This window comes from Sciurus vulgaris (genome assembly GCF_902686455.1).
Source record: "Sciurus vulgaris genome assembly, contig: HiC_scaffold_629_arrow_ctg1, whole genome shotgun sequence".
NCBI classification, from domain to species: Eukaryota; Metazoa; Chordata; class Mammalia; order Rodentia; family Sciuridae; genus Sciurus; species Sciurus vulgaris.
In genome coordinates, this window is record NW_027632956.1 from 11368975 (window position 1) to 11395369 (window position 26395).

General features: G+C 33.1%; 1 protein-coding gene and 1 long non-coding RNA gene across 2 annotated transcripts in view; both read right to left on the reverse strand.

Annotated features, from left to right (window-relative positions):
* Nucleotides 1-4614: 4614 nt before the first annotated feature.
* The window catches only part of LOC306652127 (uncharacterized protein), a 154897-nt gene continuing 133116 nt past the window's right edge, over nt 4615-26395 (reverse strand). The window contains exons 12-13 of the mRNA XM_079125177.1: nt 8709-8931; nt 4615-5172 (exon numbers count right to left, since the gene is read on the reverse strand). Coding sequence (XP_078981303.1) covers nt 8726-8931 — 206 coding nt within the window. The 3' untranslated portion in view covers nt 4615-5172; nt 8709-8725. The remainder of the gene's footprint in view (nt 5173-8708; nt 8932-26395) is intronic.
* On the reverse strand, nt 11201-14574 carry LOC306652084. The gene is made up of 3 exons (XR_013761303.1): nt 14220-14574; nt 14053-14134; nt 11201-11229 (listed from the first exon to the last, which is right to left on the reverse strand). It is a non-coding gene; the product is annotated as an uncharacterized lncRNA (long non-coding RNA).

Below are 26395 nucleotides of genomic sequence, written 5' to 3' on the forward strand. Positions count from 1 at the left end.
TACAAAGAAATTGTGATGGGAAGAGATACATGCAGTGACAGATGAGACAAAATACTTGTAAGTGGTATAGTGTAAGTAGAAGCCAGAGCAAAATTACAGTAGTATGAATGGAAAAAGAGAAGCCTGAATAACTTGACAAGAACCCAGTTGATTTAGGTATTTAATTTTCTTGCTAAGAAATTTCAAACTTTTATTGAGGGTAAATGTTAACCAGTGCCAAGGTCATGAACAGGGTGATTTAGATGATTGACTAAGTGCTACCAGGTGAGTCTGGGCTTTCTGCCATAAATCACAGAAAATGTGTGATGCCTTTTTTTTCCATGAATATTTTCAGTGTATAGGCCAACAGTTTCATAGTAGGGCAGATGTGCAAAAAGAGGCAGTTTCAAACTTAGGATTTTTACCTTGTTGACTGCCCAGATTTGAAAGAAATATATAGCTCTTTAATTGTAACTGATTTCTTTTCAGAAGTTAGAACCAACATTTTTTAAACATTTGGCTCAATGGTTATATGCTTGATTAGAAATGTTTGGAAATAATTCCAATTATTTTGCTAAGTGTCACCATATACAGGTTTTATTTATTTATTTTTTGTATAAAAGCAACTTTCTCACTAATTCTCCAAGCAGGTTCTAAAGTAGATTATGGAACATAATTAGTACACGTGACAATAATGTGATGTTTAATGACTATATTTTTTAGATTTAAAAAATTTTTTGAAAATTTCCCAGTCTCGTTCTTCTTGGTTAAGTGAAATTATTTTAAGCAAAATTCTTACTGTTGCATTTAATTATATATAGTAGTGGTATTAATTATGGAAATTTCAAAATGACCATAAAATATTTTGATCACTCTTCCTCCCTGGTGCCTTTTTTCTTCTCCTCTCCTCCCCTCACATTTGAAGGCATGCTGCAGTGATTAAAGAGACATATCTGTATCTTGATAGAAGAGTGCTTTCTAAAGATTCTCATTAAGGCTAGCATGATTTGCAAAATAAATGCCCCTCAGTGAAATCTACAACCTATTAAATTTCAAATAAACTAGCCTAAGAGGCAGTAAATAATAAACATTCCTTTCTTCCAGAAATGTTATGGGAAAATAGTTGACACCTCAAAATCTTCTTTGCATTATGTCTACCTTTACACACTCATTCATCATTGTCTTATAAAATGATCAGTCACATGATTATTCTGGTAAGAACTAATGAGACTATCTTGTGTTTGCATTGTGATTAATGAATTACAGAAATATTAACTTTCATTTTCTTTTTACACATTCAATTTTATGACTCTGAAGCAATTCAGACCTAATTCTCCCAATTTTTCAAAAAGAATTCATGTAAGCTAATAGAGTGTTAAAATATGTTTCACCAACCTATGACATTGTAATTTATGTATTAAATGTTCCTGTTCAATTAGTTCACTGCAATGGTGTTTTAAAAAGCTTATATTTGCTCTTCTAAGATTTTATTAGAACACAAAACCAAACCAATAAAAAAAAAAGGAGCGAGGCCTCTTTTAAAATAGGCATTTGCTAATTAATGTGAATTAAAATCATCAAAACACCATCAAATCTCTAAACCAAGGTGGAATAAAACTGATAGTTTAGCAATGACACAAAATCAAAAGAAGATGCTATCTTTTATTTATATACTTTTCAAACAGATATTTCATTTCTGTAACATTCCCACGTATCAAAAATATTTGAACATTATAAAAATATCTTAAAATGCATCCAAAGTGGTTGAAAATCTTTTTATTATCAACTCTTAAATAGATAGATTTCATCATTTTTGGAATAAAACTTAAACATCCCAAAGAAGACTTAGTATGAAGAAAATCACGTGGTGGGAATGCAAGGTTCCTGTTACACCCCAAGAGAGTTGGGGACAGTGCTCAATGTACATAAGATGGGAGATAGGAATAGTATAATCAATTTTTCTTTATGGTCATTGCTTTTCAAAGACTCTTGATATCACTGCCATCTTAGATATGAATCATCTAAGAGCTCATTGTTTTACAAAATGAAATACATGCTTAATTCAAATATTTGAAATATATTATAACAGTATTAACAGTTCAGTAATAAACATATTGTACCAAAAATATGATAAATATTATGTGAGTAAAAACAACCAAAGATATATTTGCATTGAAGAACATGTCAAAACATTTTAGCAAAAGAAGAAATTAAACAATTTTAGTGTTACTTTACTGAATTTATAAAATTACTTAATATTCCTTTATATTATAAACTTTTGTATTGGTGAAATTTATGAGTACACATCATACACTTATGATTAGGGGTAGAAACCTAGGGATGGTGCAGGATAAATGAAAGTGTTAAAAGCACAAACTAAAATCATGCAGAAGGTATGTCAATTACATCAACATCTGTCTTCAATTATAGAAAGTGATATTCATTTTAAAAACTAATTTAAATGCAGCATTTAAGGAAAGTTCAAATTATCACTTCAGTTTTATTTATTGAATACAGTTAACAAGTAAGCATTGCTTAAAAATGAGATCCCCAGTGAGATGTCCAGCCATTTTTAAAAAATAAAAAATGTGTTTTCTTAATATAATGTGACCTTTACTTAACTTTCACGACTCAATTAAACAGTTCAGTATTTCAGCAAAGTCAAAACAAGATTAAAAGGAATCAAATCTGAAATCCAAAAGAGAAACATAATGTAACTAATCACAGTCAATTAGACCTCAATGCTTTGACATGAAGGCTCACAGTTTGAGGTAGGATTTACTAGATTTTCTTTTAATAAAGCTTTTGTTGGATACCTAATTATATGTAATCCAAGGGTGACTTGGGGCAGAACTTGTATACGGAGGACCATATGAAGTTTGGCTCTGTTTTTTGCTGTTTCTCCATAAGGAGTCTGCTAGTATAACCCTCCTGTAGGCTTTTGGATTCTTTGAGAATTGCACAATTACTTAGTATTTCATATTACTAAGTAATTTCACAATTACTTAGTACATGAATTTATTAAAATAAAACCACCCATCCTCACACTGTTCCTGCTGTACATAAATCCTGCCACTCTCATTAGTCTGGAAATGGGAATTCAGTGCCAAATTAATGAACTATAGATGAGTGTAACTATCTTTGTGCTAGAAGAGTCTTTATCCTTTTCATGATAGTAATTGAGTTTTGAAGAAAAGTATGAGCAAGTTATCATGGACAGATGCAATAATTTAGATTGAATAAACTATGGTGTTGCTGCAATTCATCACATTTGTCCCAATTTATGATAATAACAAGTAGATCCTTTTCAATAGTTAAGAGGTCAACAGCTATTTTAGACAGTTATTTTCTCATTTAAATCAAATTGACATGAATATAATTAAAATTACCAACTAGAAATATATAAAATTTTAGTGAAGGAAATCTATTATAAAACACAGCATCTGCATTTCAGTTCAGTTGGGAAATCTGTAAAGAAATGTTAAGTGAATGTAGGTATAAGCATTTATATATATATGTGTATATATATATATATATGTTTTATCACACATATATATATATATGGTGACAGGAAGTCATGGAGATGATGTGTATTCCTAGTTGAGCATGTGCTTACCATGTGCAAGTCTTTGGATTCAATTACCAGCACCAAAAATAGATGTTGCTGAGAATATGTTGCTGAGCATATATGGCTACTAAAAATCTGTAGTTCAACCTCTTAAAACTTCACAGTTCTTTACTCAAAATGAAACATCTATTAGGTTCAAGGTTTTTGATATTTTTCCTTTATTAAATTTTTAAAATATTTTTTTTTAGTTGTAGGTAGACACAATACCTTTATTTTATTTTATGTGGTGCTGAGGATCAAACCCAAGGTCTAACATGTGCTAGGTGAGTGCTTTACCACTGAGCCACAACCCCAGCCCCCTTTATTAAATTTTAAAATCAGTTCTATGTAGCACTAAGTCTTCAGTGTTTAATTGGCAAGTAACTGTATATATTTATGAGGCAGAGTGATATTTTTGAAATATGTACACAATGTATAAGAATCAGAGCAGAAAAAATGGAAGACTTCTTACTTCAAACACAGGTGATTTATTTGTGATGGAAATGGGGGAAACCAGGTTATGTTTCTGTGTTGAGACAGAAAACATATTTATGTGAATTTTTACTTTATCTAGATGCAATATTTAACCATAATCAAATATCACTTTGAGTATTCCTTCAAAGATACTTGAAACAGTTAACTTGCTTGATACTTCTTTTTGTTTTTATTTATATTGACATTTTTCCTTTAAATTATTATTTTCATTGAATAATTTTATATTTCTAGTTTTTAACAGGAGCTTGTGTCTTTTGGTCTGAGTTTGAAATCATTTTATAATATCATGAAACTGGTTTTGGATATTAATGACTGCATTATTTTGCTTTTCTTCTTTTTTGTGAAGGTCATGCAATAGCTGTTGAAGCAGTGTAATTTTACTTTGGAGTTTAGATAATCTCTCCTTTATAGAAGATTTCTGCTTTCTGCTGTATTCACTCATTTTCCTTTGTTCATTTTGACACTTGTGTTCCATCCCCTTCATTTGGCACTTTGTTTGTTTTAGAAGTCTTTTTCCTTGTTCTGAAATCAAAGTCCTTACTTTGAGGGTATCTCTTTTCTGACCAATCTCATTTTCAAGGTCACTGTTTTTTGTTTCAGACTTTGAATCTTGTTGGGAAGGAATATCACTACTACCTTTTAAGTTATATACATCAAAATTCTTCTTTTCCTGTGAAATAAAGCCCCCATTTCTTGCTCTTTGGAAAGCAAGTTCTAGATGTATTTTTGGTGTTTGACTTTCAACACAATGATGTGGGGCAGCAGCCAGTGTGGCAGGGTATAATTTGACCTCCATTTCCATCTTTTCTGCATTTTTTCTCTCTCCAGTGTAAAATTTTGCTTTGCATTTTCCACTTTTGGAATATCAAACTGATAATTATGCTGGAATTATATTTTTGTAAGTGTTTCCTCATTCAGTCTGTGTATCCTTTGAAGGTCACTGCTCTTTTCTCTTAAAATTTCAGTAATATCAAGGAATTTCTTTTTCTGGTTCTGATATTTTATTTTCTTTCCAGTCTCATCATAGAGCTATCCTTCATCCTGTCATATTCATGCCATAGCCTTTTTTCTGTCATATCACTAGTAGAATCCTAAGTAAAATCAAGAATACATTTAGCTAGCATAAAACAAAATGACATATCAAAATTTCCTCTGAAATTAGACAACATTCTGTATATTTGTACAATGAAACTGTTGCAACAAATAGGTATCCCACTGGAGAAATATTAGGTTTAATCTTCAGAGCATATAAAAGTATTTATTCTCAAGAGTTCAAAAAATTAATTCAAGAAGATGGATCCATGAGAGTAAAAGGAAGTTACAATTAAAGAATCTCAAAATTGAAAAAGTTCTAAAGTACATTAGATACAATGCATAGAATAAGTGACTACTAAGTTTGGATGTAAAAGAAAATTTGTTCACTCTCTGACCTCTTATGTATATGACCAGTTCGTGGTAAGAGACAGCTCTACATGTACTCGGGCATACAGAATTTTTCTGTTTCTTTCCCTGAAAATATTCTACACATACTCTGTTGTTTAAAATTTTTTTAGTTAGTTATGAGAATTGCACACATTAATATATGAGAAAACTAGGAAGAACAGTAAGCATATCCATGTTCATCAATGAACACAATTCTGGAAAGTAGGGTGAGGCCAAAAATATAGGCAAGTTGTGAAACTGTCTCTAGGTCTTCCACCTCTGCTTCTAGTGCTCACCCACCAAGCCAGTTATTTCTATCCTGTGAATGTATATACACCAGAGAAGGCTTGTGTTGCAAAATACTAATGGTAAACAAGCTAAAATAGGCAAAACTCTACTGCAAAAAATCCCTGTTTCTGCTCATTATAATCTATTTCTTCTTAGTGATGTTTAAAATGTAAATGTGAAATATGAAAATAAACTGACCAACTTATTAGGAACAAGTACCAGTAGATTATTTCTAAGTACATTTTATGGTGCATCATTCTTTCCAAAAGTGATCTGTGTAAAACAGGAGACTGCTTGCTGCAAAGGGTTTCTTTTTCTCAAAAGTAAAAAAGTGTGCTGGCCACACTGTTCCTTGTTACTTAATAATGTGAATAATAAGCACACCACTATGTTAACACATCAAGGAAGTGATATCACTTCCTCAAACTAGAAGATATATTGTTAGAACCAAGGGTTTTAAGATCCTTGAAAAATCATCAATTATCATGAAAAATATTAAAAGCCTTTTCTCTGAATGAGGCCACTGTGAAAGCCACCACTTGACTACTGCAGATAAATGGAGTTGAATTAAAAACATTAGTTAATCCAATGGGACATAAATGCCACCCACACTCCCTAAATATGCAACTTATGGTTATAATACATATATGGGTTTGAAATCCTCTATAATTCTCCATGATGGAAATAGTTAATGTTCAAACACACACACACCACACACACTTGAAAACAACAGAGGAAAATAATTCTGAAATCATTTCAGTTTTTGCCATGTCTATAGGTTTTTGTTTGCAAAGATGTTTTTCTGGAATCCCATCCTGTAACTTCTGTTCTCAAGGACCTGTTCTGATGAAATATAGAGATTCTTTTTAGGAGGTTTTGGCCTCATCCCAGCAGGGAATAGAAAGTAAAAAACCTTAATTAAGTGTAAGATCTCTAAAATAAATAACCACTGAAAACAAGTAGATTTTTAAAACACATAAATCTTTATCACACATTAATTACTCAAATTTCAACTGCATAAAAGACAGGAAAAAATTCTCAAGTAGTAAAAATATTCCTTAAATACAGGCAGAGATGCAATTGTGAAAAAGAATTAAAAAAAATGTATTTGTTCTAATCTGCCATGCCTGACAGTAGAATGCTTTATAAATTTTGATAGATCATAGATAAATAGAATGTAAACTCTCATTTTTTCTGAGTATATTGTAGGATCACATCAGTCATGCAGTCATATATGTACATGAGGTAATAATTAAATATTTAACTAGTTTCAAATCTATTTACTCTGTATCTTAATACAAAAAGTCCCAAGTTGGTATTTATGTCAGTGATTAAACCTAATGTTTTATTCAGGAAACAAATGCTGAACATCTACCAGATGCCAAAATTTGCAATAATTAATTTTGCCACACATGTTGTCACTTAATTACAGGGTGAGATAGCATTTTGTTTTAAATCTAAATAATAATCTCACACCCATATTTCAATGCTGTGGAAAAAATGCACTGTATATACAATGAAGATACTGAAAGTTTATAATGCCTGGCATTGTGGGAGATATCTGAAGTTTGTGGAAGTACATACATGGAGATTTCACATTGGTAAAATTGCCAAACAGTGCATTTCTCAGATCATATCCCCATCATGAAGTGAAACATGCCTGCATACAGTATGCTAAAGGGATATTAAAAATAAGTTCATTGAAATAAAATTAAAAAGTTGAAACTTTATTGAAAACTCATTAACCTGATTAAACTTATTTCTTGTAGTACTTAATTCTGCATCAGATTTTGTAACAGATATTTCAAGTTTCTTTTTCACTTCTTTATTTTATTCATTTTCTTTTTCTTTTAATTGGTCCTTGTTTTGTTCAAATAACAGATAATAGTTTCTTCTCTTCTCTTTTTCAAAGGTCCATCTGTAACAAAATGTTTATCTTTAAATTTTCTTTTCCAGATAAAAGTAACTTTATTCAACTTTTTGTTTCTTTTATGGTAAGACTTGACTTACCTTGTTGTTACTTTGTTATAAACAACTTGAAATCCCATTTGGAACAAGACCAAACCTAATATTTAATCCAATAATAAAAGAGTATAAATTTTTTCAATAAAGAAGAAATTTTATTTATAAACTACAGTGAATTTGAATAAAATAATTAGTAATCACTTTCCATTTCATTTTTAAATGGAAGCTAGCCTTAAAACTACCTGAGGGTCTAGCTCAGCACTAACATATCTACTTAGTTGAACTAACCCTTGGGTTTGATCCAAAACATCAGAAGACAAGAAAAATGCCCATTTTATTATCTTTGAGATATATTTAAATTAACATAAGCTTTCTTGAGAGCAATTTAGAAATCTTGATCAAATACCTTTTAAAAAAGTTTCTCTATTCAAGTAATTCTACATTGAAAATATATTCAGAGTAAAAATATGTAGAAAATGATTTTTCTAAATGGCATTCCTTGAAATATTGATTGTACTATAAAAAGAAAAAGTAAAAATTTAAAAAATCCAAATTTCTAATTGTTATATAAATAGATTCCTAGTCAGGTAGGGTGGCACATGCCTCTAATTTCAGCAATTAGGGAAGCTGAGGCAAGTGTATCTCAAGTTCAAAGCTATCCTCAGCAAATTAGCAAGGCCCTAAGCAACTTAGTGTCTCAAAAATTATATAAATAAATAAATTCCTATAAGATAAGGAGTAAGTACACCCATTAAACTGTGATTTGGAAGAATAGTCATTTAATTTTTAGAAGTAATGATGATTAACACTGTTATCTTATTCACTAGAATTTTATATTTCACATGAGTAAAATGTTTTTTTCTCTTGAAAAATGTCAAGAAATATGTCAGAAGTTACAAATGTTCCCTCAAGGACCAGTATTATAAAGGAAAGAGTTCTAGTTTACACATACCTCAAATTTTGGAGTTCTTATTTTAAAACTATGTTTTCCTGTGCAACCTTTGATATCACTATTTTTGCTTCAGAATACTCCTTTTTAAGTTCACAAAGCTCAGTTTCCAGTTTTTCCATTTTTTCTGCATGCAGTGAACACTGTGAGCAGTGAATATTTTTAAGTTTTGTTATTATGTGAAATGAAGAATCTGTATTCAGATGTCTCAATTGGATAATAGAATCTATATCAGGAAGGAAACAAAAAAGATATATGAGTAACTTACATATATGATTGACTATATATTTTCACAAGCATTATTCATATGCTGAAAAAATGTAGAGTGCCTAAAACATATTTTTACTATGTTCTACAGATCAAAGAGAGGGTATAAGACCCCTTCTCTTGTTCAGCTTGAAGTCTTGTGGATGTGCTCAATTGTGCACAATAAATCTTGTCTTTAGATAATACTTTTGATTACCCAAATCTTGAAAAATCCTCTTGTTGGGGAAAGAGGATGTCTTCAGGTTCAATGCAAAGAAATGCCTCAAAGATTCATCCATAATCCTAGCCAATATAAATGGAACCAATCTCATACACAAAATTTAAAAATACATAAAAACAGAAATTCACACTGTTCACAATTTTACCCCATAAAAATAACTTAAGCAACTCCTGTTCATCATTAATGGTTTCCAAAGTGAGTAATAATTTTTACTCCTTTATTGTGAACACCCTGTTCCTTATCTGAAATGCTTTTATCCAAAATTTTGACAAATATTTTCTACTGTAAAGATTCAGTGTGCTTCATGCACCTTTACTTGATTTGTGCTCTACTTCTCTCAACAAATTTTCTTTACTCAAGCCAACATTAGCACCTTACCAACTTTTCTACTGTATCCTTATGATTTAAACTGTACTTTGTTCCTTACTTGTAAATCCCTTTTGATAGTGAAGAGGAAATAATCTCTTAAGTCATCTCTGTGAAATTAGTGTTTATTTATTTGACTCATTATTTTTTGAGTTACTGGTAAGTGCTAAGGTAGATAATTGATGTCAGAGATAATCTTTAGTAGCAATGCCTGAACAGAGAAATAAAAACTGAGATTACCAGCCAGTGGGTACGAGAGGATAAGAGCTTGAAAAGCCTTAGAAATTGAGGAAGATGTCTATTAAATTGGGTCTATATTCTTCTAAATATATATGAATCTGTGAAGAGTAATGCCAGAGGAAAGGACACAGGGAGGAAAGGGAAAAAGACAAATAGGAAGAACTCTTGTAATAAAAGATTGATAGATAAGTGTAAAATGCTTTAACATTCTTGTTCTAAAGAGTGGTTCATGTGAGAATTGCATTGGAAATAGATCACCCAGAATGTGGGAAGATGAAGGTGAGGGCATAAGTATGCTTCAGTGCAAAATCAAGATGATGCAGGCCTGAACTAAGCGAATGTTTTCAGGACATTTGGGATACAAAATTTTCAGTAACCTGGTGAAGAATCAAGTTTTATTTAATGAGTAAAAAATCAATTCTGGGTCTCTGGAAAATGAGACTCTCCTCATTATTGTACCAACATAAGGAATCAAATAAGATGCAATATTAAGCACCTGAGCTGTTTAAGTTGCTTGTTTATCTTGTGATTTTTCTTTAAACATCTTCCTATTTCGAGTGAAGTAATTTAAGTATTTTCTCTGAACAATTTAGATAAAAGGATTTTATAGGTTCATCAAATTTAAAGAGAAGGCTGGCAGCCAATCTCAGTGGTAGAGCAACTGCTCAGCATGTGAAAAGGCCTGGTTTCAATCCTCTCCTCCATAGAAAAGAAAAAAAAAAAACATTGTAACCTAAAGTACAACATATATTCATTGTAATTACTCAATAGGCTGGGTCTTGTACTAGAAATAAACTACATTATTTTAAGAGATGTCTTCTCTATATTTACCAAACTGAACCCTACATTCTGCCTCTAGTAAAATTTGTGCCTAAATCTTTTAGAAAGCTGGGAATATAATTTTCATCATTGCCTAGCTCTGCAATAAGAATTTTAAAACTATATTATTTTTGAAATATTATGGTCTGATAATTTACCTTTGAGAATTCATAAATGGCAAAGGGATCACATTGGAGAATGAAAGACAAAGAAATCTGAGAAAAAGTTTAAATTTTAAAAATCTTTCTTATGCAGGAATATATCATTGAAGAAAATATGAATACCAATATTGACTTTGGTCTTTTGGAGGATAAATCCTCTCAATAAGTTGGGGAGGGGATTAGGAATAGGAAAACTGCCAGCATTTCCAATGTTTTTAGCTAACTTTACAGAAAAAATTTACTTCAAAAATTTTTCTGATTTGAGTGTCCTTGTTACCTTCTTTGGTTTTGATTTATATGGAAGAGAATCTTTGATTACGATGGTAGGCTTCCTGTGCTTGGAGACAAGATATTACATAAACAGTATGTATTCACTTCAATACCCAGTTAATAACATAAAATAATCATAGAAGATTAATTACCTTGCCAAAAGCATGTGAGTCCTGAGTTACTGAAAAGCAAAGGAAATGTACACTCAACAAAATCTAAATATATAAAAAAAAAAACCCTCATCTTTCTCCTCAATGAATGTGAAGCTGAGTCCCAGTGGTTAAGTATAGTAAAGATAATATTAACTTTCGGGTTTCTGTGTTTGTTAAGGACTTTTTGTTAAATGTTCTCATGTCTAAAATGTGGTAAAAAATTATTAGGAATATAGGTTTAGTAAAACATGCAGTTATATTTCCAACATTAAGATCACGGTTTCTATGACCACAAACACATAGCAAAGGGTACATATAACAATGGAAAGATGCAGAATAATGGAGAGCACAGTGATTCCTCTTCAGAGGAATGAAAGTTTTGAAAAGTTCAACATGAAAGCTGAAGTAAAAATGTAGTCACACATCTCTTCCATGAAACAGATAAGAATTATTTAATTCATTTTATTACAAGTACAGAACTTCTCTCCATTTGTCTGGCTATTTAATAAGTCCAAATTTGTGATGAGGTTTCAGAAGAAGGTATACACAATTTCTCATCAGAGAGAGTTTTTTGAACTAATTAGCTCTGAAATATGCCTTTGGAATAACATGTCCTTGTTTTTCATACCCACATGGGAAACTGTTTTCTTTTGTTTTTGTTTTTTTTTTCCTGGATCTTAAGGTATAACCAACATCAAGTTTCTTTCCACTCTTTTGCAAAGATACACACTCCACATAAAAAATAATGTATGAGAAGACAGAAAGATTTGAGATTTAGGAATCTAAAGGAAAAAGGGAACTAAAAGCTCACAGAATTATTGAACATTAATAAGGCATTGTATTTCAGTCAGTTGTATAAACACTAATAGTAAAAGTCCTGGTATTCAAGGAATATACTTCATAAAAACTTTGAGTTGAAAACTGAGTCTGCTGTGGCTTATCTTGACAGCGTATCAAGTTTTTAATAAAAGGGATGACTGATCAAAAAATTAGGTATCTATAGACAAGAATTTTGTTGGGTAATAAAGTGAATTACTTTGAAGCCAAAGAACTTGGTTTCATTCTAAAGCACCAATAAAATAATAATGGTAAACATAATAATAATAATAATGATATTTAAGAATAACTTTTAAAAAGAAAACAATGATTTAAATATGATATGCTTCTCATCTGAATGACTCAAATGGATGTCATGTACATCATGGAGTCTGGTAGGTATGGGGGGGTTTGGTTTGAGGGGTATATACTAAAAAGAGCTAAATTGCATTATCATAGTTTCCTCATGGTTCCACCCAAAATTACCTAATATCTAATATTTCTGCCAAACTTTAGCTTTCACTTAAGTTTTCCAAAGAAACATCTAGAGTTGGAGACATGGTTCGTTCCTATTTTTTTTTTTTTTTTGGTATGGATTATTGCATCACTCTGTTTTGTGAAACTTCCATGATTATGCCTGTAATTCATGACATACACTGGTTTTACTTTCCCTGGGGCTACCAAAGACACTTTTCAGTATCCATTCTGGGTAATAAATAGGTGATAAGTAAATTATTTCTTTTCCTGTGTAGCCCATCAGTTTCTATAATTGAGGGGGCTGCTTTAACATCAAATTACTGTCAACAGGTTTATTTATTTCCACACATAAATGAGCATGTATTAAGAGCTTCAGAAAGTAACAGGTACCAGGGATGAAGTATTTTCCAGAGATGGAGGTAAATGGAGACTGCAAAATGAGTTTATTCACCAAAGGTAGAAAATGTTATACGTACAGACAGGGTTTAAATGGAAATGTTATCTTATGGAGATATAGAAATTGGTAAGTAGAACTGCCAGAAGAGAGTGCAGGCAGAGAGAGGGATCAAGATAGAGTGAGGCAGAATTTTGATTATGAGAGATTCCTACAAAATGTAAGATGTTTGAACATCCATGGTCCAGAGAGAGCCAACAGATACATAAGCAGTACGTGCATAAAGAGTAGAAACAAACTTAATTCTACAAGCAGGAGAACATGAGGGGTGTGTGCATGAATGGAGATAAATAGTGAGAAGGCAGGAGTGCACTAGGAAGTTGATGCAGGCCTGATTGAAGGGAATGTTTCCAGAAATACAGGAAATAGAATATTTTCAGTCACCTGTGTAGAATGAAGATTAATTACATGAATAAAGAAAGAATGTTGGGCACACGAATATGAGACTCTGCTCCTGACTAAAACTCAAGATTTCAAATGAGATGTGTACTAGAACACCACAAATATGAATGTTGCTTTCATTTACCATGCAGATTCTCCTATGGCAATATTTTCCTATGTTGAAAGAAATTGTTTAGGAAATTGGTGAGCAAATTTTTGAAATTTGGATGTACAAAATCCACTATAGAATCAGAGAGGTCCATGGGAGTGGCTCAGTGAAAGAGCAAATGGATATCAGGCAAAAGTTTCTCACTCAGTGTGCACCATTGAGAAAAATATTAATAAACAGAACCTGGATGGAAATATGAGTAAATACTTCATTGGAATGTGCAAGTACCTTCATGATTTATACCCCTCAATCAAAATTTCTGGAAAGACTTCTCTAGCAAATAATGGATTCATTTCACAGAAAAGGAGTAACATAAATTGCACATAATCACACATTCCATTCTTACTTGCTGCAGACTGACCACATCAGTGGTGAAGGACATGAAAAAATATGGAGCAAGAAACACAACATATTTTGAAATGTACATGCAGTCATCAACACACACAGGTTGGGGAAAATCCTCCCAACCCACTGTGGAAAAAAAATCCATGTCATATGTGAGAAGTCCAAAGTTTTCATGTAGGATTTCCAGAGAAGTTGTACCTCAAGAGTTACCTGATTTGAGTGTCTATGCTTCCTTCTTCCATTTTACTCTTTTTGGAAGAGAAACTTTCTTTTCAATCATAGGCTTGATGTGCTTGGAGGCAAGCTATTACACAAACATTTTACATTTCATCCAGCATGAACTTAATAGTGTAACATAAATATAAAAGATGAATTACCTTATGGGAAGCATGTTAATCTTGAGGTACTGAAAATAAATTGAGATATATACTCAACAAAACCTGAATATAACAAAACTACCCTCATGTTCCTACTGAATGAATATGGGCCCTAGTTCTGGGAGTTAGCATTGGTCAAGACAACTTTACCTTTATGTTTCTTCTTTCTATTGTGCCTTCATGTTGAGTAAAGACAGAAGACTCAAATGTACTAAATTAAAATCAAGAATACAGGCTTAGTAGAATTTGTCAAAAAATTTTCTATGGTAAAATCAGTTTTGCAATGATGTTTAATACTAAGACATTGGTATGTATATCCATGCCAAGATGCAGAATGCTGGAAAGCACAGTGATCTGTGTGTAGAAGAGAAAAAAAAGGACCCTGAGAAGTTTAATGACAAAGCTGAATTAAAAATGTGGCACCACATAACTCTGTGAATCCTATCAGAATCATTTAATGCATTTTTTGAATGTGTTTCCTGTCCCTAATTTTTATTACAATTAATAGCTCCAAAGTTATGATGAGTTTTCAGGAGAAAGTAAAATTGTTTGCTCATCTGAGAGAGTATTCTGAGCAATTAGTCCAGATATGTGTTTAAAATACAACTAATACACATATGAGTGTTTGTTCATACTCATGTGGGAAACTGGTTCATCTTCTTTTACTGTATTCTCAGTTTTAACCAAAATCAATTTTCTTTTTCCTCTTTTTTGTTAAGAATGTGGTCCCACACACATCTATGAAAAAATGTAGGATAAGACATAAAGGGGACTAACATGGCAATCCAAAAGAAAAAGTGTTCCTAAATCTTATAGAATTATTCAATATCATTAAACTATTTTGTTTCAAATAAATTGGTAAATATTCTAAGAGTAACAGTGTTGGTGTTTGAGGAGTAATCACCACAAAGATTTCCGGTTAAAAAATGAATTTGTGTGGCATATCTAGACAGCTTTTACATGTATTTGCACAAAAAGCCCAGTTTAAAACATTTACTTTCTAGATTTCAGAATTTATCCTTAGTGATGCTGTGCATTCATGAAATGTCCAGAAACATGGTTTCTCAACAAAGAAACAATAAAATAGTGATAAAAACATTAATATTAATTGTAATAGTAAAAATGACAAGAATGGAACTATTTGCCTTCTTTAAAACAATGATTGCTTCAAAAATGCAAGGTCACTCATTCGAATAACACTAAGAAAGCCTCACACATTATGGTGCCTACTTTATACAGAGGGGAGTAGTTGATAGCTATATGTTGCCCTTATTCTTCCAGGCCCCATGGGTTACAATCTTCTGTATACCACATTTGGATTTGAAAGCAAAGAAGAGTTGAAAAGCATTCTCTCCACTTAATATTTTCTAGTAAAATTCTTGTGTTCCTCTATCATTTTCTCTTCCCTTTAGCTTTTCCAAAAGAACTTGTAGAGGAGGGAGCTTGTTTCTTTCCATTTTACATTGTATGGATTTTTGCCATTTCTTCTTTTCTGCCAATGTATCAAATTTGTTCTTGTAATATACTTTATTCTTCTTGGCATTTTGAGTCCTTTTTACTCTACAAGAGATGTTCAGAATGAAAGCAATATTTATATTTGCACTTGATCTGCTTGTGTCCTAATATGTAGGAATCTATACCAGTTTTTGTATATTTTTGTATATTTCCTCAATGGACATATTTTCTATGGGCCCAGATCATTGTAATCTCAATAGAATATTATGGACACGTAGAAGGACCTGCTGAGTCAGAATGAACTTTGAACATGTTCTCCAAGAGATGATTCCTTACAGTTTCAGAATCCCAGTGTAAACTTTGGCTGATTCCAATTCCTCTATGTTCATTTGGATGTAGTTCTGATATCCTCCCTAGGATATCGACTCAAATTAAAGTTTAGAAGGATCTGTAATATTTCCAACATTAATTATATATATATATATATATATATATATATATATATATATATATATGGATTTGTAGAATGCTCCATAAATATTCATGCTTCTTTCTAATATTTCAGTTGCTATTTCTTCCCTATAAGTGTCCTAGCATGTATAAACATGCTGCTTGTCATTAAATTGTGTGCATGCCTAACCATTTATGGTAAATGAAGATCAGGTCTTTACTCCTCATTTCATTTCCAACTGGGAATAATTCAGGAAGCTTGTGAAATTTTCTCTCATTCTACCTTGGAACTAAAAACACATTCACTCTTCTTACATTTTGAAAACCCTGCTTTTTTTGCTTCTCATATGTGGCTTGAATTTCCTACCCTCTCCTGAGTAACACAGATTTTTTTTCTTTTTGATCCCATATACTTATTGCCTTTCTCAGTCTTTATTGCCTCTTCTTCTGTCCTTTTTCTTATTTCAAATTTACCTGTGATAGAAACATGTTTTTAATGTAATTCAAAATTCAATTCTTTAGCAATACCCTCAATTAAACCTGTGGCTGAAACCTTACAACATTTGACATTTCTTACATTCCTTTATCCTTACTAGCTACTTAACAGGCACACTCTTTGATAATTTTATACACCAGTGCCCCTATATTTTGGCCATATTCTCCCCAAGGTATTTTGTATCCTTTGTGGTTCTTACCTTGTACATATCCACTTATTTTCTTTTTTGCACTTGGATGGAACTGACCAGATATAAAAGAAGCAGAATCCTCTTTATGTTGCTCAGAATCACTCTGGTAAATATAATTGCAATAATGAGTTTCATATAGTTTTGATTATCACTCTTAGACACTTTCATATTTATAAATGTGAAGTCATTGGAATTTGAGATTAGACCATTACATTTGGTGATACAATAATTTCTATATGAGATAACATCCTGTGCAGTCCAGCTGAAGCTGAGCTCCTCTCTTCAATGTATCCAAATAATAAGTGCAGTGGAGAATTGGGGAGAAAAGTACAATCTTACACCTTGAGAATGAAAATTAAGACTTCCTCTCTGGAAATCTCAGTATGGAGATTCTTCAGGGTACTAGGAATATGATTGCCATATGACACAGATTTCCCATTCCTTGACCTTCAAACCAATGTAGCAAAATCAGTTTGCACACATGACATATAAATTTCAATGTTTCAGCATTATAAGTCACAGTTATAAAGTTATGAAACTAACTCAGATTCCCATTAACAGAAGAGTGAATTTTAAAAAATGGAGCTATTTGGGATTGATTTTGAGGAAATTAGTTTTTCATGATTCACCATTATATCAAAGTGAATCCACACAAAGAGTATGACATCAGTGTCCTAAAACTTTCAAAATTATAAAGGTTGTAACAGCAAAATCTCCTTATTTTCATAAAGGAACTAAATTTAGTGCAAGATAGGAAACTAAGGCAGATTCCTCTCAATTCAAATACAACATCTTCAGCAAAGGAGAGACTTGGAATTTTGCAATGATGTCAAGCATAATTCAAAATGCTGCCAAAACTCCTGGACAGAATTAGAATGTGCATGTTGGAGCCCTTCACTTGTTATTTTATATAGGTATTTGCCCTGGGATATCAGAAAAAGCATACATTACATATTAACTTATAAGACAGATCTCTGACATAAAATGTGGATTTGGAGGCATTCACAACAAGATTAAGGTGATTATAAAAGATAAACTGAGTCAGAGATCTGCTGAGAGCTCTGAGCAACTAGAGCTTGGTCCTGTGATCTGCCTAAAGCTTAAAATATCATGGGCACTTTCATTGAAACATATTGCTTGCAGCTCTGTGACAGTAATTGCCAGGGAGAGATCAGAAACCACAGCTTGTTTGCACTTCCAAGACATATAGCCAAATCTCTTCACAGAATGGTGGGTGTTCACCCTGATCATATGGTCTCAGGATAGTGGTGGTCTGGAATGAGCTGAAAATTTTATCAGAAATGTGTTGTGTCTTTTGAAAATTTATTTGAGTAGAAGTCCACAAAACACTGACTCTTTAAAAGGGTGGTTTAGAATAAGAATAGTGAGGGAGAATAGTTTTTGAAAATTCAAGGGAGAGAAGGATTCAGGAGTGCTGAATCAGTGTCAGGTGATATATTTTTCGGCAGTTTCTAGAAGAAATCACAGATTTGGCAAGCAGGCCATGACTGGCATGCTCCAACTGGTTGCATTGAAACCCTCAGACACATGGAATTTTTTCCACCTCTAGATCTCTGACAGCAGGAGTCCATCAGTGGGACCTATATTACCTGGCTCCAAGGACCAGAGTGTTTTTAGGAATATCCCACATTAGAAAGATCAATATCTCTTTGTACATGAATGATATGGAGGGTGTGTGTTTTCTTCAAATTGCAAAGATCCCTCAGCATTTCCTGGGTGGGTTGGGGAACAAATAGCAGAGGAGATTAGTTTATTCATGCCACTAGCAAGATATGCCTTTTGGGACTAGAGCAAATAAATAGTCGGAAAATATCTGATTATGTCTGACTGTAGGAAACCCCCAAAAGTTATGTTTGTCAAATAGGTAATCCTGGATCTTCTTTTCTATAACACTAGTACAAGAGAAATCTCAGTTTTTTGTTGTTTATGTCATTGATTTTTTTTTTGTCTGTTTTTTGTAGGGGGTTTTGAAGTTATTTCATTTTTCTTTCTTCTTTTTTTATTAAAATCTTTTTTTATATTTAAAGACTGCATTTTGATTCATTGTACAAAAACAGGATACAACTTTTCATTTCTATGGTTGTACACAATGTAGATTCACATCATTCATGTAATTTTACATATACATAGGGTAAAACTGTTTCATTCTACTATATTTCCATCTCCCACCCCATTTTCATCTACACCATCCAAAGTTCCTTCATTCTTCTCTTCTCACATCACTCCCCCTTGTTATACATTGTCATGCACTTATCAGAGAAAACATTCAGCCTTTGGTTTTTTGGTTTGGCCTATTTCACTTAGCATATTTTCCAACTTCATCCATTTACTATCAAATGCCATAATTTTATTCTTATTTATGGCTGAGTGATATTCCATTGTGTATATATACCATAGTTTCTTTATTCATTCATCTATGGAAGGGCATCTTGGTTGATTCCACAATCTACCTATTGTGAATTGAGCTGCTATGAACATTGATGTGGCCGCTTCACTGTAGTATGCTGATTTTAAGTCCTTTGGGTATAAACCTAGGAGTGGGATAGCTGGGTCAAATGGTGGGTCCATTCCAAATTTTCTCAGGAATCTCCACATGGCTTTCCAGAGTGGCTCCACCAATTTGTAATTCCTCCAGCAATGTATGAGTTTGCCTTTTCCCCCACACCCATGCCAACACTTATTATTGCTTGTGTTCTTGATAATAGGCATTCTAATTGGAGTTAGATGAAATCTTAGGGTAGTTTTAATTCACATTTCTCTAATTAATAGAGGTGATGAGCACTTTTTCATATATTTATCGATCACCTGTGTATCTTCTTCTGTGAAGTGTCTGCCCAGTTCATTAGCCTATTTATTGACTGGGTTCTTTGTATTTTTGGTGTAAAGTTTTTAAGTTCTTTATAAACTATAGAGATGAGTGCTCTGTCTGAAGTGGGTGTGGAAAAGATTTTCTCCCACTCTGTAGGCTCTCTTTTCACATTTCTGATTGTTTTCTGTGCTGAGAAAATCTTTTTAGTTTCAATCTTTCCCATTTATTGATTCTTGCTTTTATTTCTTGCACTCTGGGTGTCTTGTTAAGGAAATCTTGTCCAAAGCCAATGTGATGGAGATTAGGGCCTACTGCTTCTTCTATTTGGTGAAGGGTCTCAGGTCTAATTCCTAGATCCTTGAATCATTTTGAGTTGAATTTTGTAGAGGGTGAGAGATAGGTGTTTAATTTCATTTTACTGCAAATGGATGTTCAATTTTCCCAGCACCATTTGTTCAAGAGGCTATCTTTTCTCCATTGTTTTTGGCACCATTGTCTACTATGAGGTTACTGTATGTGGGTATGTCTCCATGTCTTCTATCCTGTACCATTGGTCTATCTGTTTACTTTGGTACCAATACCATGCCATTTTTGTTAGTATTGCTCCATAGTAGAGTTTAAGTTCTGGTATTGTGATACCTCCTGCATCATCCTTCCTGCCCAGGATTGTTTGGATATTATGGGTCTCTTGTTCTTCCAGATGAATTTCATGATTGCTTTTCCTGTTTCTATGAGAAATGTAATACATTTATTTACAGGTGATAAATGTTTGCTTTAAGCTGTGATCATTGTTGGATTTTATTTTATCCCCATATGGAAATGCTGGTGAGTGAAATGGCCATGTAGAACATGCTCATTTTCAGATGTGATACTCAGATATAAAATTTGCCCAGGACACATCCCCATGATAAACATACACACTAGCAGGATGCACAAGTAAAAGTAGAAGATAAATCTATGCAAAGGTATGTAAATCCTCCACCTACTAACAGACCACATGAAAGAGTATTCAAAGAGACATTTTCAATGTGTCATAGTTTTACAATAATTTCATTCAAGGTCTTTGATACAACACTGAACAAATAGGTATAATAAATGTTTAATTAATTCATTTAATTCATTCATTTCCTTCAGGAAAAGAAATTTTTTTTTGATTTTGAAAGAAAAATATTTAATGTGCATTGGAAAATTGACATTTTTTCAGTAGGGAACAAACGGCTTCCTCTACATGAATGGGCAGCTTTATCACCATAAAAAGATTCCTATTAATACTGCATACATTGTCGCTGATGAATTCAGGATCGCTAGAATGTTCAGGAGTAAAGGAGACGTTTCAAAGGAATTCCAATTCTCATTAGCAAATAAAATAAGTTTTAAAAAACCTATCCCACAAATTTAATGTAGGTAGGAAGGGGGGGGGTACCAGAGATTAAACCTAGGGAAACTTACCACTTACCACTGAGTCACATCCCAAACCCTTTTTCTTATTTTTTGAGACAGGGTCTCGATAAGCTGCCTAGGGTCTTGTTATTTTTTTTTTTTAATAAATTTACATAGGGCAATCTTGTTTGATTCATTCTGTTATTATTTTTCCCTTCCACCCCACCCCACCCACCCCTCTTTTCCCTCTATACAGTCCTTCCTTCCTCCATTCTTACCACCCTCCTTATCCCTAACTCTAAACCCAACCCTAACCCTAATGCTAACCCCTACTACCCCCGTATATGTCCTCATCAACTTATCAGCGAGATCATTCATCCTTTAGTTTTTTGAGATTGGCTTATCTCACTTAGCATGATATCCTCCAATTTCATCCATTTGCCTGCAAATGCCATAATTTTATCATTCTTCATGGCAGCGTAATATTCCATTGTGTATATATGCCACAGTTTCTTTATCCATTCACCAACTGAAGGGCATCTAGGTTGGTTCCACAATCTGGCTATAGTGAATTGAGCAGCTATGAACATTGATGTGGCTGTATCTCTGTAGTATGCTGATTTTAAGTCCTTTGGGTATAGGCCAAGGAGTGGGATAGCTGGGTCAAATGGTGGTTCCATTCCAAGTTTTCTGAGGAATCTCCATACTGCATTTCAGAGTGGCTGCACTAATTTGGAACCCCACCAGCAATGTATGAGTGTACCATTTTCCCCACAACCTCGCCAACACCTATTTTTGCTTGTGTTCTTGATAATCACCATTCTAATTGGGGTGAGATGAAATCTTAGGGTACTTTTGATTTGCATTTCTCTTATTACTAGAGATGTTGAACATTTTTTCACATATCTGTTGATTGCTCATACATCTTCTGTGAAGTGTCTGTTCATTTCCTTAGCCCATTTTTCGATGGGATTATATGTATTCTTGATGTAGAGTTTTTTGAGTTCTTTATAGATTCTGGAAATTAGCGCTCTATCTGAAGTATGAGTGGCAAAAATATTCTCCCACTCTGTAGGCTCTCTCTTCACATTACTGATAGTTTCCTTTGCTGAGAGAAAGCTTTTTAGTTTGAATCTATCCCAGTGGTTGATTCTAGCTTTTATTTCTTGGGCTATGGGAGTCCTGTTAAGGAAGCCTGATCCAAAGCCAACAAGTTGAGAGTTTGGACCTACTTTTTCTTCTATAAGATGCAGGGTCTCTGGTCTGATTCTGAGGTCCTTGATCCATTTTGGTTGAGTTTTGTGCAGGGCGAGAGATAGGGGTTTAATTTTATTCTGTTGCATATGGATTTCCAGCTTTCCCAGCACCATTTGTTGAAGAGGCTATCTTTTCTCCATTGCATATTTTTGGCTCCTTTTTCTAGTATGAGAAAATTTTATTTATTTGGGTTTGTGTCCATGTTCTCTATTCTGTACCATTGATCTACCTGTCTATTTTGGTACCAATAATATGCCATTTTTGTTTCTATTGCTTTGTGATAGAGTTGAAGACCTGGTATTGCGGTACCCCCTGCTTTGGTCTTTCTACTCAGAATTGCTTTAGCTATTCTGGGTTTCTTATTCTTCCAGATGTATTTCATAATTGCTTGCTCTATTTCTGTAAGGTACATCATTGGGATTTTAATTGGAATTGCATTGAATCTGTATAGCACTTTTGGTAGTATGGCCATTTTGACAATATTAATTCTGCCTATCAAAGAACATGGGAGATCTTTCCATCTTCTAAGGTTTTCTTTAATTTCTTTCTTTAGTGTTCTGTAGTTCCCATTGTAGAGGTCTTTCATCTCTTTTGTGAGATTGATTCTTAAGTATTTTATTTTTCTTGATGCTATTGTGAATGGGGTTGTTTTCCTAAATTTTCTTTCTGAAGATTCATCACTTATGTATAAAAATGCATTGGATTTATGAGCATTGATCTTGTAACCTGCTACTTTACTGAATTCACTTATGAGTTCTAAGAGTTTTCTGGTGGAATTTCCAGGTTCTTCTAAATATATAATCATGTCATCAGGGAGCAGGGATTGTTTGAGTTCCTCTTCCAGGAAAAGAAATTTGAATAGATAATGTTTGAAAATATCAGAAAAGTACTCATTCTTAATGATTCTGTTAACATGCACTTATGTGTCCAATTTGAACTTGTCATCTTCCTCCAAAAATATACTAGAATCCATGGAAATTTATACCATTAACTTTGGAAAGGATGACAGGTAATTTGACATCAAATTTTGAGACTTTGAGAATGAAACTGTTTTTATATGAATGGGTTCAAGGGTCATTGCATTTATGTATGTTCCTAGTTTCAACTCTTATCCCTAAGTCTCCAATTTATCCATAATTTAAGGACATGACAGAGAAGAAAATGCAAATATTATTTCAATAACATCAGTGCAATTGCTTGCATAAAGTATAAAATTAATCCACCTTGGTTCCTGAAACTATTTTCACGTTCATGACCAGTTATATATTTTATTATTAAAATAAAATAACAAAGTTTGGATGCCCAAAGAATATTCTATGAGGTCACTATGTTTGTCCTAATTTACCTTCTGGAAGCGAAAAATGGGAAGAAATTGGGAATTGAAATTGACACAAATGAATACCTGTTGCTGGCTAAATCCACTGCCATCAAGTAACTCCTTCTCTTCCTTTGATGACATGTCCAAGAGTGACTCTGTTGAAAAATGCACAGATATACTTAAAATAACAAAAAATATAATGTGAATGACAATTTATCCAAATGAAAAGGAATAGTAGCTATGATCCTAAAATATTATTTTTCAAGTGATAGCTTTAAATTAAGCTTATCATGGAAAGTGAAATAAGCCAGTCCCAAAAAGCAAAAGTCCAAAAGATTTTCCTTAATAAGTGGATGATGATACACAATTGGGGTTTAAGAGATGAATGGAGAAATATTGGATTATATAGAGGGAAATGAGAGGTGGGAGGGGGTGGGGGTATGAACGATGGTGGAATGAGACAGACATCATTACCCTATGTGCATGTATAATTACATGAATGGTGTGAATCTCCATCATGTATAACCATAGAAATGCACCCCATTTATATACACTAAATCAGAATGTGGCCTGTAAAAATGAAAAAAAAAATATTTTAAATTAAAAAAATAAATTAAGCACAATTTTAAGAGAATATAACTATGATTTGAAATATTTTATTAGTGTATGTGTATAGGTCTGCACATTTTATGTACTGAATGTGTATCATTGCAAGAAAAATAGAAATTATTTCAACCACATATCTTCATATTTGATGACAGAGGATCTCTAAATTCCCTCATTTGCTGGCAACCTGACAGGCATTTGTCTCTGCCTCTCAAGGACCTGCAATTACAGGTATGACCCTTTGAAACCAGTACATATACACATCATTGAGGTGTAGCTTTACTGATCCAATACTTCAGAACACCATTGGGAGACACTGCATGGCACCATGTACAAAATCGATAATAACTCACAGGTTGATCTGCTCAAGGTGAAAGAAAATTTCTCAGAAAAAAAATAAGTTCAAGGGAATAATGACACATCACACAGTTTACTATTTTTTCATTGAAACAATAAATTTTAAAAATCTTGGACATCATATTTGTATCCCACATAAATGATCACATTTACACCACTGTAAATGAAATCCATGTTGTTTTTTTCCTACATTACTTTGATTTTCTTCTTTTTTCTAACAGGAATCAGTCTTGTGAATCCTCCATGATTATGTCCATTATTCTGGGTATAATCTGGTTGTACTTTCCCTAGGGTTTCCTCAGATATTTTCCAGGTTCCATACTGGATGATAAACATAGGACCTATAAACGTTTCTTTTTCTGTCTAGTTCTTCATTTTCTGGACTTGAGGGGATTGCTTTTACATCATGTTTCTCTCAAGAGTTTTATTTCTTTCCCCTCATATTTGAGTTTGTGGAAAGAGTAGGGAAGTTAAAATGTGCTAGGGATGATTTTGTTCTAGATGGAGATGAATGGAGCTTTCAAAATTGAGGTTATCAGTCAGAGACAGGAAATTCTGAGAGAATAAAAGCCTGTGCACAGAAAAATTCTTAAATGCAATGATTTTATCTGATGATATGGGGATTGGACAAAGAACTTCCAGAGGATGGTGCAGGGAGAGAATGAACAAAATGCAGAGTGAGGCACAATTTGTATTAAATAAAATTCATAGGACATGTAAAATATTTGGACATCCAAGTTTCAATGAGAGCTCATAGTCATATGTGCAGCATATGCATGAAGAGCAGGATCAACCTCAATGCTACAAGCAGGTGGACATCAGGCCATGAGCATGAATGGAGATGAATAATGAGAAGGCATCAGTGATCTACAACATTGATGCATCACTGGTTGAAGATAATGTTTCCAGAAATATAGAGCATAGAAAAATTTTAGTGAATGTGAAAGATTTAAATTAAGGTAAGTTTTAGGTGAATACATCTAGGGTTGAATTTTTTTATTATTGTGTATTTTACCCATAGACATGTGTTTCCTTGGCAAGTTCTGTAGCTATTCTTTCAAATACTACTTATTTGTATTTGAAAAAATGGTGTCTGTAAATTCCCCAGTTGGCGGGAAACCTGAGAGGAAACTGTCTCAGCCCTAAGGTAGCTACAACTACAGGTGTGTCCCTCTGAACCAAGGACATACTGATATCACTGAGGAGTGATTTTACTGAAACAATAATTCAGAAAACCACTTGGGAGATACTAAGTGTCTCTACTCATAATTTATTTGTGCTAAGAGCCAGAGGAGATGCAAGAAGACAGGGATTAACTTTTTTCTAGAGATAGACATGAATGGATAGTTCAGTAGTGAGGTGGTCAGCCAGCGACAAGGAATGCTGAAACCATGAAAGGTTGCACATAGAGACAGGGTTAAAATGGACAGAGGCCATTCATACAGGGAATGGTAAGGAGAACTGAGAGATGATTTAGTAGGCAGAGAGAGGGATAAAAATAGAGATGTGGCAGAATTTTTATTATAAAATTACCTATAGAAGTGAAGGTACAGAGACTTCCATGTTCTAAACAGACCTGATGTTCCTATATGCATTAAAAGCATAAGACCAGGATCATCCTAAAAACTACCAGCAGGTAGACATCAAGAACATATGCATGAATGGTGATGAATAATGAGAAGGAATTAGTAATCTATGAAGTAGATGCTGGATTGATTGGAGGAAATGTTTCCAAAATACAGAGAATAGAAAACTTTCAGTGACCAGTATAGAATGAAGTCTAATTAAAGAACAAAAAAGAATCTAGGCCACAGGAATGTGAGACACTGCTCCTGAT